At 43.9% G+C, this 14277-nt stretch overlaps 1 protein-coding gene across 1 annotated transcript in view; it reads right to left on the bottom strand.

The window, feature by feature from the left end:
• SEMA3A (semaphorin 3A) overlaps positions 1-10228 on the bottom strand; it is a 314016-nt gene extending 303788 nt beyond the window's left edge. The window contains exon 1 of the mRNA XM_084811846.1: positions 9990-10228. Within this exon, the coding sequence (XP_084667972.1) occupies positions 9990-10104 (115 nt within the window). The 5' untranslated portion in view covers positions 10105-10228. The remainder of the gene's footprint in view (positions 1-9989) is intronic.
• Positions 10229-14277: the final 4049 nt, after the last annotated feature.

The raw sequence follows: 14277 nt of genomic DNA, 5'->3' as shown, positions 1-14277 counted from the left end.
CTACATAAATGTTTATGTAGCCTATCACGGCTGATTTAAAAGAAAAAAAACACGTGTGTATGCAAATGGCGGCGCCCATGGGCGCCGCCATTTGCGTTCCTTATTTTGGCACATCTTAGTCTACGTAAACATTTACGTAGACTAAGACGGCGAAAATAAGGGGAACGCAAATAGCGTAGCTTCTACGCTATTTGCGTTCCCCTTATTTTTGCCATCTTAGTCTATGTAAATGTTTACGTAGACTAAGATGTCTAAAATAAGGAACTCAAATGGCGGCGCCCATGGGCGCCGCCATTTGTGTATGCGTGTTTTTTTTCCTTTTAAATCAGCCGTGATAGGCTATGTAAACATTTACGTAGCCTATCATGGCTGACTGCAGGGACGCAAACGGCGGCAGCTATGGCCACCGCCATTTGCGTCCCTGCTAGCCAGCGGCCAGATGTCCGGCCGCTGGCAGAGCTGGCTGGCGGCTCCGCAGAATTCCTGTGGAGCGGAGCCGGCCAGCCAGAATTTCGGGGGGGAGGGATGGAGCGCCTCCCTCCCGCCAGAATTTCAGGGGGAGGGACGGATTGCCTCCCCCCCAACCTCGAATCAATTTTGCTAAAAGGTAAGTGACTTTCGTACATCCCTATCCGGAAGCTGGAGCTAGTGCAGAATGCAGCAGCTCGACTGTTGTCGGGAGCTGCCCCTTTCCAGGATGTAACTCCTTTGCTAAGGGAACTGCACTGGCTGCCTATTTGCTACCAGGCCAGGTTTAAGGTATTAGTATTAGTGTACAAAGGCCTAAACAACTTGGGACCAGGATACTTGAGAGAGCATCTTCTGGCTCACCAACGTGCTCAGTTACTGCGGTCATCAGAGGGCTTGCTCCTGGTGGTTCCGCACGGGCCCATGGCCTGGCTGAAGTCCACCAGGAAAACAGCCTTCAGCATGGTGGCCCCCTTCCTGTGGAATTCCCTGCCTTTTGGAGGCCAGGCAGGTGCCAACGTTGTGCTGCTTTCGGCGCCTCCTGAAGACATTGTTATTTCAAGAGGCTTTCCCTGAGTGATCAGCCGTGGTTTATTATGTTCAGAATCTGTTCTTTTAAAAATGTTTTAATTGTTTTAATATGGCCTTTTTATCTTGTTGTTCACCACTCCAAAATCTTTGATGTGGAGGGGTATATAAATATTGTAAATAAATAAATAAAATAAAACAATTCCAGGTGCACACTTACAAAACAATCTGTGAAATAGATTATTATTGTTGTTGTATTAATTTTACATAAAGTGCTTTGTGACGTTTGCCTGAAAAGTGATACATAAATACCTTAAATAAATATATCTCAAGGAGTTGCACAGATTAACCATCTGATGTTTAATATGTATAACTAATTTTAATCTATACTTCGTTAGTTTCATTGGCGTCTGGCTACCCTTTGCTGCCGCTTCTCATATTTTAATCATTTGTTGGCAATTATCAACCAGAGTTCTTCATAATGTAGCTTGAATGGATAGCAGTGGAAAGAAGAAACAAATCTGTAAGCAATCATTTTGCAGTTAATTGTCCCAGAGTAATGTGCATTCAATTGTGCAACAATAACAACAACAAAAAGAACCACACATTTACTCTTCCCAGACATACTTCAGAGCATTGAGAAATATTCAATAAACAAATGGGATGAGACAGATGGATTTGAGAAACTTTTGGTTTACTCATGCAGAGACAGAATGACGGTCACAGAATCAGAAGTGTTCTGAGGGGTGGGGAGAACATCAAGCCAAGCCATCTTGGCCCAAAACCTAGCTTCTTTAGATCTCTTGTTTTCTTGAGTTGTGAAAACAAAACAGAACAAAAATATTGGAGGAACAACTCTGTCTGGAGTGGATCTGTCCTGGTGTAGACAGAACCCTGGTTCTGCAGCCACAGGCATACGGGAAGGAACTGCTTCTTTGGAGTGAAATCAAACACCATTAGGGGTTAGGTGAACTTCTGGAGAGTCACATTGGACTCTCTCATCCCACAAAGGAAGGGTGCCACCTGTGTGGCAATTGGCCACACCCACAATTGCTTTGTTCACCATCTGCATGATGGGGAAGTGGCCACAGCTGCATGTGAAAGGGGCTTTCGGTGCCATTTTAGCAGTGGCTAAGAGATTAGGACTGGGTTGTAGGAGTGTGAGCCCCTTTCCTTGGCCCTCAGGAACACGTTCTCACCCGTCATCTTAACCACTTGTTAAGGGATGCATCAGCAGACGGTTACGGCTAGTTAGGAATTGTTAACATCAGTCTGGAGGGAACATATGGTTTTGCAATTGCCTCCCAATCTGTTAATCACAGTTTGTTTGTTTTTATCAAGACCAAGAAATAATTTAAGCTGCACGTCTAAATATCCTAGCATATCACGTGAAAGTACAAATGTACCACTGCCTCCTCAATTTCTCTACATTTCTCCTTTCCCCATTTTTATTTTTACAGTGCTGACAATAGTATATAAAAATATACAACAAATAAGAATACTAAATATTATCAACAATTCAGACAATACAGAACATAATCAAATTGACCAACAAAACCAGCAAATAGCACAAAGTTCGCAATAACACAAAAGGCTGTACGTTCTCTTGATTCTATTACACCAATACCTTACAAATAATGACCACTTTTCTATACATGTATTATTTTGCTGTCTTCCTTCTCTAACCCTTACAATATTAGTTAACTTAACCATATATATTATTTCCCACACTTTAATAATCCAGTCATCAACTGTAGGAGCTTTCGGGTTTTTTCCAGTTTGCTGATATCAGCATTCTGGCAGCTTATAATAAATGCTCTATATCTATATGTCATCAGATAGAACAACTTCCCTGACATAACAAAAAAGAATTATTGGATCCAAAGGTAGTCCATATCCTGATATAATCTCAATTTCATCTATTATCTTTAGCCAATAGTCCTTAATGATTGGGCAAAACCAAAAAACATGGGTGCATTAGGCATTTTACATCTCCAGCACCTGTTATCACCCTTACGATAAATGTGATTAAGCCTTAATTACAGTTATGAAGGAGCCAGCATTACATCTGCACCAGGCCACTGTGAGCACGATATTAAAGTCACATTTGGCAATCCGATATATATGAAAGCAAGTATAATCCACCATCGATGCTTGTGGGATGGAGATGTTAGCCATATGCATAGGAGGGATGGACAACTTTCTCCTTCATCCATTTGTTTTTCTTCTAAACCTCACATTCTTTCTATCCCAAATCTGAACATTTTTCAAACTGTGGTAAAGTCTTACCAAAAATGAAACCAAATGAAGTTCTCACCCCTTTGTACTGGCCAAATTCAATAGGAGAAGACCATGTTGTTGTACCTGCCTGTCATGTCCCAGGGCATAGTCTGAAGGCCCACGGGGGAGCCACTGGGCTGAAGCTAAGCAGGTCTGGGTCTGGTCAGCGCTTGGAGGGGAGACCACCCTGGAAACACCAGCAGCCACCTTGAGTCCCACGATGGAAGAAAGGTGGGATATAAATGTAATAAATAAATAAAATAAATAAATGTAGTGGTTAAAGATGAGGAGCCTGACAGGGAAAAAGTGCTGGCACCCCTAATTCAGGGCCAGAAACATGGCTGAATACACAGGGATTCAAATCCAGGCTTTTAAGAACTAAGTACTCACAGCCCTCTGCCGGGGTGGATGGATCTGCCAGTTCTGATTCCTCCCATATTCAAGCCATTTTAATCTCAATTTTTCCATCCAATTAAAAAAAAAATGCTTTGTTTTTAGCAATTCATTCCTTCTCTGCTGATTGGAACAGTGGAGACCCAAGTCTCCATTCCAGCTCTCTCCCCCCCCCTCTCTCTCTCACACACACACAATGTTCATCGCTTGTTGAGAGCATAGCATCAAGTGACCATTTGCATGTTTGAATGAGCCATTACAGATGAATCACAGCAGAGGGAACTGTCATAAGAAACCAAGTAATGTCTTGTCTGTTTACATGTGAGCCATTCCTTCAACACAGCCCGAAAAATCCATTCCAGTGTTCTGCACACCCATAAAGAAAGGAAGTGAAATAACTACTTGTGGCAGCCTTCCCCAACATGGTGCCCTCCAGATGTTTGGGACTACAACTCTTATCATGCCGGGCCATTGGCCATGTTGTCAGGGGTCGCTGGGAGCTGAAGTCAAAAGCGTCTGGAGGGCCCCAGCTTGGGAAAGGCTGGCCTATGGGAACGTGAATGCATGCATGGATTCTAGCAGGTGAACCTTTCAGAAGGAGTTTGCATAACTTACATCAGAACATAGGCATATGCTGGAACCCACTGCAAGGGGATGAGTGTTGCTGGTTTTGGTCCCCTTGTGGTCTCCGCAAGCTGCAACCTTCGCACACATGCCTCAGGATAATAGCCAATGTATTTAGGATCAGAAGATTTTAAGTGTGTACATTAGCTTAAGTTTGTACATTAGCTTAGCCTGCCATAATTGTTATGTCAGTTGCTCTACACTTGGATTCAGCTCTAAATTCATTGGAATAGTCTGCAATCAGCTTGACCAGAATCCGAATCTGTTGCGCCTTAGTCTTACACTCACTGTTACAAACTACTGACTTTTAGGCTTGAGCATCATGCCCAGCCTTCTCGCTCTCCCTTCTGTATCCCACCCCCTGCCCCCCGCTTCACATTCAGTCCTAAGAAGAGCTCTGGGAAGCTCAAAAGCTTGCTTGCTCCTTTGCTACTTTTTTAGAAAGTTGGTCCTAAGAAAGCTCTTCAGAGAGATGTCATCGCGTCTGATCTCGGAAGCTAAGCAGGGTCAGCCCTGGGTAGTACTTGGATGGGAGACTGCCTGGGAATCAGGCTTCCTTCCTGCACTGAGCAGGGGGTTGGATTTGATGGTCTTGGAGGCCCCTTCCAACCCTATGATTCTATGAAAGGTATAGCCCTTTTGCAGCTGTTGGTTGCTTCCCCCCCCCCCACCCTGAAGGACCAACATGGCTACCTATTCTTTTGTGTGTGTTCTGTTGCTTCCAAGTAAGCACGTACTGCATTGTATTCCAAGTTGTAGTGTGGCTGTTATAATAGAAAAAGAAAGTGATTTGGACAAGATCCTATTTATATTATAACTTACCAATGGGATCCAAAGTGAAACTTTAGGCTTACTCAAGCAGCCGCATGTGTCTAATGGAACAATTGCCTTTTTTTCCTCCTCTGGTAGAGGTTGACCCTACAGCAGTTTAAACAAAAAAGAGCCAGTGTGGAATAGTGATTAGAGTGTTGGGTTGGGACTTGGGAGATCCAGGTTCAGGTCCCCAGTTGGCCATGAAGCTCACTGGGTGACTTTGGCCAGTCACTGCCTCTCAGCCTAACCTACCTCACAGGGTTGTTGTGATGATAAAATGGAGAGGAGGAGGAGGAACCCACCTTGGGTTCCTTGAAGGAAATAAGCTGGGATACAAATGTAATAATAAATAAATGCAACCCTAGGGGCCAAAACAAACATTACTTTAAAACTGTATCTAGCAGCTACATCTCCTCTCACCCCCATTTTATATTACTAGGGTAGGTACAGGGAGCATAGATTCAGATCTTAAATGGCCCCTATCCCCCATGCTAGGATCCTGAACCAGATGGGACCTCCTGCACCCATTCTAGAGTAGCTGCTAGATATGGATTTAAGGTAATGTTTGTTTGGGCTCTGAGTTTCAAAGGTGCTTTGCAGTATAGTGCTGCTGCTTGGAGATGAGATTATCAAGTCTTAGAGCTCCCTTGGCTCTAAAAGGGAGCTAAGCTGTATGGTTCTTTGGATCCTGACTGACCATCATGATGCAACAAGTTCCTGGTGTTTCCAACAAACAGTCTTCAGCTCTGAGCATCCAGATCCATCCACCCCTTGTATATCCCTTCACTAAAAAGTGTAAGATGGTTCTATTCCGGTACAAGACTGAGTGACAGGAAGTTAGGAGGACTCCAGAAAAAGTGAGGTCACTGAAACTTCTGTTTGGCAACCTGACAGAGCTACTGGCAAACCATTCAAAACAAATGACCATAGGAAATTAAGGTTGGCGGGGATTTAACCCTTCATGAATCACTCTCCAAAATGTTTTCAGGAGAGTTTCTTTCCCATTTCAACCATGCTTGACACCTAATAATTAGTCAAGAAAACACACATACACCCAGCGGGTTTCAAAGAAATCCTTAATGTTCTTTTGCAGCAACTACCTGACTATGGATTACAGAACCTTGGCTTTGGCCAAGAAACAAGCCAACTGCTCACATGTAAAATCCAAAAAGTAATGACAGTCGATATAATAAGAGAAAGAAAAGGGCTTGGCATGTCCCCACTACCACACACACACGTTCACATTTCAGTTTATTGTATTAAATTGCATCCTACCCTTAAGAGAAACCTGCCAAGTAGCCAAAAGGGAACGTTTCCACATTGTGAACAGCACTTAAAAAACAAACACACACACACACCAAATTGTTCCCAGTGGCATGAAAATGCCTTGTGGTGCCATAATGCAAAAAAGAAAAGACAAGACAACCAGCATGGTGTTTGCGGCATATTAATCTGCTGCTCAACAATGTCTCTCTGTTAATATACAGAGAGCACTTAAAGTGACTGCTGTGCTCATTTCACTGAGGAACTATTCGCAGCGTGAGGCATTAGAAGGACAATTAATTATCCAAAGTTTTATTAGCTCATGTCCTTTATTCTCCCATGTCCCCTGGTAACTAGATATTTATGACAATGCTGGCACTGCTAGAAAGAACACATCCCTCACTCTGATTACCAGCCTAATCCTCAAACAACATAGCTAAGCAAAAGCCACATAGAGGCATGTAAGTAGCTATAATAATAATAATACGAATAATAATAATGCGAATAATAATAATACGAATAATAATAATACTTAGAGTTCTTTATACAACACATTAAGGGCACAATCCTATGCATGTTTAGACAGAAAAAGTCCTACAACTCCCAGCATTCCCCTATGCTGGCTGTGGAATGCTGGGAGTTGTAGGACTTTTTTTCTGTCTAAACATGCATAGGATTGCGCCCTAAGTGTTCAGAGCTTAAATGTTCACATGCTTAAATTTAAGCACTAAACACTTCGTTCAGTCTATTTGATGCTATTATATCCAAATGTAATTAAAAGAATGCAATAATGTGCTAATGTTTCTAATAATATTGGGCATGATCCAGCCAAAATTAGGCATTTTCAGGGCGCAATCCTATGCACGTTTAGACAGAAAAAAGTCCTACAGCTCCCAGCATGCCCCAGCCAGCATGGCATGCTGGGAGTTGTAGGGCTTTTTTCTGTCTAAACGTGCATAGGATTGCGCCCTAGGTGTTCAGAGCTTAAATGTTCACATGCTTAAATTTAAGCACTAAACACTTGGTTCAGTCTATTTGAGCATTTAATTAAAAATTGAGCTTTGGACACTAAGAATCTTTTGTTTTGTTTTGATTGTTGTTCACTTAGTTTACATATCAAGTTCAGAGCCAGCTTGTTGTAGGGGATAGCCTAGGGCTTGGATCAGACAGGGAGGGACCTAGATTTGAAAGTCTGTCTCTAGTCTACCTTGACACTGCCATGAATTACCCACCTCACAGGGTTGTTGCTGGGAGCATAATATAGAATAACCTGATGCACTCTGTTGTTAGCTCCATGGAAAGGTAAGATACAAATGTGAAAATAAATAGTACCAAAAAGGTGGCAAGATCACTAGGTCTGCAATCACATTGGATCCACTGGGACTTATTTCATGGTAAATACAAGTAGGATCATGCTGCACGTCTGCCTCTCTGTCTGAACTGATGTCTAAGCTGATAACTATTAAAATGTAATGGCAGAAGCAAGAAACCACCATACAGGTATCATCTTCACCAAAAGAACTAGGAAATGTATTGAGGCAATGCAGCAAACACTGATTTAATATCTAATTCCACACCTGAGGCTATCAAGATGAAATAATCATGGGGCACATGGATGGAATACACAAGCACAGCTTGCTCTAAGAGGTGGCAGAATTAGGACCACCATTAAACTTTAACAGAGCAGTCCTATGCGTGCCTACTGAGAAGTAAGCACTGAATTCAGCAGGATGCACTCCGAGGTAAGTGTGTATAGGACTGCAGCCTAAAAGAGTTAAAAATAGTACACTGCTTCTACCGAGCCTTTGTTCTTGTTAACAGATCGTTTTAAGTCAGCAACTTTAATCCCCTAACTGTACATGTAATTGCATTTCAATAGGAACATTAAAGCTAATTAGATCATATGCAATTAAGTATCTATTTAGGGGCACTTAGGACTCAGATTGTACAGTGGCACCTCACATTAGAAACCAAAAGGTAACTTGCTTGCATTTTTTAAAAACCTCTTCGTGGGAAGTTAATTAGCATATTCCCAGAACTACAGGGTGTTTCTCTCTCTCTCTCTCTCTCACACACACACACACACACACGGGTGCTCATTTTAGGATATGTGCATACATTGATTTCACAATTAAGCCAGAATACTCGTGCCACTTCTTTTTTTTAATGGGTGTTTAATTCGCTGAGCCAAGGAGTGTAAATGACGTCTGCCTGGCATCACTTTAGCTTGCGATCTTACATGTGCAGCCCTTTACTTCAGAGTAGTCTCGTCAGCTGTAGTGGAACTACCCTTGAGCGTTGCAACTCAGTTAGGGGGAAAGATCCTTAGCAGGCTGCTTAAGAAACAAACAACGACAAAACGCGTCTGAGATATTAAAACAACAACGTGGAATGGATCCTTTCTGTTATTTAAAGAGTGGAAAACCGCGAGACCCCCCCCGCCCGCCCCTCTACAGACATCATCTAGTACACGATGGGGTGACACCTATAACCACAGACACATGCCAGTTCTTTTCTGCATAGCCCGAGTAATCTTCCCTATTCCAAGATAATAAAAAGCTGGCTTTAAAGAGAAATCCACTCCTCCTCAGCAGCTCCGTCTCTCCACGAGCTGCAGCAGACACCTTACACTACACGCACGATGTGTGTGTTTTAAAAAGTCCTGGGAGGAGGAAGGAGTGGGTGTGCCCGATCGTATGAACTTATAACAGCAGCAATACTGCGCTCAAGTTATCTGCCGAGGGCAGAATTCTGCAGGATGCTACCGTGTCGTTTTCTTGTCTTCCCGAATCGCCTGAAGTGAAGTGTAACCTGCTTGTTCTCTCTCCTAAGGCTCGGCTGGTGTTTCCATCCAAACCCCGAGCGAAATCCATGCAAACAGTGTTGCACATAAAACAGAAGAAAGCGCAATACATCAAATACACTATATTCTCTCTCTCTCTCTCTCCCCCCCCCCTCCCTCCCGCACACACCCGATCGTCTTTCCCTCCGGAGCTCGTTTTCTTCTTCTTCTTTTTTTTTTTACACTTCCTAGTTTTCTTGGCAACGCACCATCCAGTGTTTATGTGTTAAGCATCTGACCGTCAGACTTGTGCCGTTCGAATAGGCATGCTTAAAAATTAACTCTTTCATGCCATCCAAAGGACTCGTTCATGCCATCCAAAGGACTCTTTCATGCCATCCAAAGCCAAAGGAAGGAATCGCGACACAGAGGCAGCCTAAACAGGGGCTCTACCAGCATATATCGAGCCTGACAATGCAGGGTGTGTGTGTGTGTGTGTGGGGGGGGGAGATAGGGAGGGTCACAGATTTGCTTTGCTTCCCGTTTGAAGCCCGATGGAATCGGAGGCGATGGATTCAGTCAAACATTCCCCGGCACAGAACAAAAAAAAAAAAGCGCAACGTGGTTCTGCTGGAAGCGTTTGAGTGCTAATGCCAACTCCTTCTTTGTCTGCGTCGAAACTGTGCAGCACAAGGTTTCTCTCGGGAAAGACCGGGTTTCAAGTGATTCCATCAGGCTGCGCAAGGACGAACCCCGATGAAATCCGCCTATTGAAACCGGAATCCTGGGGAATCCACCGGCGAGAGCGAGCAACAGAGGGAAAGGCAGCCAGACTTACCTTTATAGGACAATTTTAGCCGCGGCACGTTGTTCTTGACATGCTGGCAGCACGCTCGTTCTGCTAGTAGCAATACTCCCAAGAAAAGCCCAGCGATCTGGCTGATCCAACCCATGCTGCAGAAAAACACTGTACAGTCCCGCTCGTATGACCGGCGAGGTCCCTCTCCGGCGCTCCCTTCTTGTCCTGTGCGCCACGGTGTGCGGGAATCCAGCGAGAAGTTCAAAATGATCTAAAAACTGAGAGGTAACAGGTGACCCGGGTCAGTTTCATTCAAAAAACAAAAACGCAGAAGCATTTAAAAGAGCGACAACACTCCCGGCCAGGTTGGGAACATCTCCTTTCCTGCTTCTTTTAAGAACAGCCCCCGGGGCAGAAGCGAGGGGCAATCATCATCATCATCATCATCATCATCATATATAAATATATATTCAAAAAACAACTTCCAGCGCTCTCCCTCTCCATACACAGACACGCGCACGCTCACCCACAATGCTGGCGGCGGAGAGAGACACGGAACCAGCCGGCACAGGCTGGAAAACGCACAACCGCTGAGTGGCAAGGAGAAATTGACCAGAGAAATTGACCACAGCTGCGGCTTCTGTGCTCGGGGAGGTTTCCCGGGCCCAACCTCTTTTCAAAATCTAAGCTATACCCTGCGATCGCCTTGTGGCACACAAGCCAATCCCCTTCTCCAGCTCCCCTCCTGCTTCAGTTCTATTGCAGACAGGAGGAACGAAAAAAAGGGGGCAGAGAGGCGCAGAAACACTGAGTTTTCCTGTACACATGGAGGGAGAGAGAGAGAGATGACACAGGAATCCGCAGAGTTTCTCTCCTCCCTCCCTTCCCTTTCTTTTTTAACCCAACATTCTCTCTCTAGAGTGGCTGACAATGGGAGAACAAGCAAAGCACAACCCACTTCCCTTCCTCCTGCTGTCACCAAACACATGCAAAAAACATCTAGTCAGAGATTTGTGGAGGGACCAGTTTGGGAAAGGGAGGGAGCTATAAATTTTGCAGTCAAAGCCACAGGCTTTTTCTCCCCTCCCTCCTTTCTCCCCGCTGTATATTTTTTTTTAAAGGGGGGGGGATTTAGGGTATTTTTTAAGGCCTTGAATCCTTCTACTGTCATAAATAATTTATCCAACTCATAATATAATTCTTCCTCTCTTCTCCCCACCCCCATATCTAAGAGAAAAGTTAAGAGACCCTTCCATCAACATAACTTTACTACTGGAGTTTAATTTAAAGCCTTGTTAGGGAACCCTCTCACCCTCCTCCCTAACCACCTCCAAGTTAGTAAGAGAAATTCCTAGTGAAAAGTCCATTTCAAGACACATATAAAAGTCCAAGGGGGCTAATAAATTATAGAGGGGGGATTCTCTAAAGATCTTTTTTCCTCCCTGAGTTAAAAATATCCATTGCCTTCCTCCTTTCGGGGAGGATCTGACCTTATGAAAACCATTAAGTGAACTCCTCTCCCTCCGCCCAATCTCAAAAATGGAAAGGAAGAGCCAAATACATTAAGTATAGAGGAAGAATACACATATTGGCATCCAAACTGACTCTGGTGTTCTTGTAGATGTGAACATTGATTTGTTGAGATTCTGTATCCTGTTTTACCAAGAATCCAGAAAATGTTTCTTTGATTCTCCGAGTTGCTCTTTGTTTATATTTATGCATTTGTCTAGGAATGAAGGTTTTTTTTTAAAAAAAACAACTTCATATGCATATGATTAAGAAACCATAGTTCTGACAGTCAATATGATGTGTAGTGGTTTGAGGGTCAGACAAGGACATGGGAGACTTGGATTCAAATCCCCACTTAGCCATAAAGCTCACGAGCTTGGACCAGTCACTGTCTCTCAGTCTAACCATATATCTCAGGCTTATTATAAGGATGAAATAGGTTGCAGGTGGGAGAAGAACCATGTATAGCACCCTGGGCTCTTTGCATAAAGGATGGGATAAAAATGTATAAAATAAATAAACAAATGTTTTGGTTGTTTGTTAAACTATGGAATTCACTACCACAGGATGTGATGGCCACCAAGTTGGATGGCTTTAAAATGGGGTTGGACAAATTCCTGGAGGAAAAGGCTATCAATGGCTACTAGTCCTGATGGCTGTGTGCTACCTCCAGTACCAGAGGCAGTGGTACACCAGTTGCTGGGGAACATGGGTGGGAGGGTGCTGTTGCACTCATGCCCTGCTTGTGGGTTCCTGGTGACAGCTAGTTGTCCACTGTGTGAACAGAACGCTGGACTAGAAGGACCAGCAGGTCTGATCCAGCAGTTCTTCTTTTATGTTCTTACTTTCTTAAATACGATTTCCCATTAGGTTAAATCCCCACTAACACACAGAATCAGGTTTTTTAAGGGTTGTGCGAGAATTTCATTCCACTTGTGCTAATGTACATTCATGCAAATGCGCATTAGTGAAAGTGCAAATTTGTGCAAATCTGTCCCCCAAATAATAATAATAAAAAACCAGTCTACAGAATCTGCACAACTCAGGAAAAGCCAGTCTCGGGAATCCACAAGTCGGATTCATAGAAATTTGAACTCATTGTGGATCTCTGACATCCCTTGTTGCCATTTCCATATGGCTGGGTGTCATGCCACACTGATCATGTTTAAGCCCTTGTGGAATGGGCACATGATATGTCTTTTTCACACACAGAGCCCCCAGGGAAGTGAAGCACTCACTTGGGAAGAAGCAGTTGTTCTTAGCCAACGTCCAGCAAAACCTTCTGTGTGAAATCAAGTTACTCAGACTGATTACATGTATTAGATTTGGGGGGATTTATTGGATGGGTGAAATGAGAAACTACCTGAGAAACTGTAAAGTCAGCTGGGGGGCAGGTCAGAGAACAGGCTGCAGTGCCTTCTTCCACCTAGCTGCATTGATGGCATCCAACAGCAGCAGATTTAGGCTTAACATAGCAGCAGCTCTCTCTTTTGGTAAACCACCCCAATGTGATGCAGGAAGAAAGGGGACAAGGTGTCCTGTCTGAGACCCCTATCATTTCAGACAATAGCTGAATGAAGACATCTGGTCTCCCGAAGAGAGTCTCATGCGGAAATGTTCATATAGAACTTTCTATTTTTGCATTCCCAGATTTTCCATGTCGTATACAGTATAATCACATCTACAAGAAGCCAGCCTTTTTCTAAACATGCTTGTTGTCCAAAAGCGTTTATGGTTCCCTGCCCCTCTCCTCTAGTGTTTCAAACTGTTCCAGAATCTACATATGTTTTAGGCTAGTTAAATACAAGGCTGCAGAGACTATATAGGTCACAAGGTTATTCACATCAGTAGAAACCTCTCCTGATTTAAAACATTGCTTTCTCTTTTGAGTTTGCCTTTCCTCGAGCATACGGCAGCTTCCAAACAACTTTGAAGTCATCAAAAGTAAAACCTACACAAAAATGAAAACATTGACACAAGGCTGCCAACAAACTTTACATTTCTTATATCAGTGGTATAGAAATCCAGCCCACCTGGGGTCCCAATCTGGACTGTTGGGGTCCCCCACATGGCCATGCTCCTTTTCCCCAACCACTGATCATTTGCTGGTTAGGGGGCTTTATGCTTTAGTGGAGTTTTTCCCTCCAATTCTAAGAGGCTGAAAAGCCTTTCCCAAGGGTGCAATCCTCTGCATGTTTAGACAGAAAAAGTCCTATAACCCCCAGTGTTCTCCAGCCAGCTGGGGTACATTGGAAGTTGTAGGACTTTTTCTGTTTTACCATGCAGAGGATAGCACCCTAAGGCTCCATTAGTTGGAGAGCCACTGCCAATCAGTGTAGACCAGGGTGCAGAACCTAAGGCCTGAGGGCCAAATCTGGCCCTCCAGTGTTTCCAGAAGGCCACGCCTTCTTCTCCTGGCCTCACCCCCTTTCTCTTGACCAACAAATTGTTTGCTGATTTCCTGGCTTTTGTCCAATTTGTTCCCCATTCTGAAAGGTCAAAATGCTTCTCCTAATCCTTAGGAACTGGCCCTAAGAGCTTAAAGCTAAAATAGGCTGGTATTTTTGGTCCTTCCTCATTGGCCTTCAACCCCTCCCACCACTGGAATATGACCCCCAAGAGCTTCTCTGAAATGGAATTTGGTCCTCAAACTGAAAGGGGTTTAACACTCCTGCCTAACATCCATAAACCTTAAGGCACTGATCTAGCTTTAGAAAGAAGCAGTTGATTGTGGATGACAACTGGCAGCCCGGGAAGGTCATGCACTCCCCACCCCACGCACATCAAATACTCATCCAATCAACTGGCCACTGCAGGG

Source organism: Heloderma suspectum, chromosome 7 (assembly GCF_057233095.1).
Source record: "Heloderma suspectum isolate Gila_16-S chromosome 7, 16-S_ref, whole genome shotgun sequence".
Lineage (NCBI taxonomy): Eukaryota > Metazoa > Chordata > Lepidosauria > Squamata > Helodermatidae > Heloderma > Heloderma suspectum.
The sequence above is the reverse complement of the archived record's forward strand: the minus strand, read 5'-3'. Positions and strand labels throughout refer to the sequence as shown.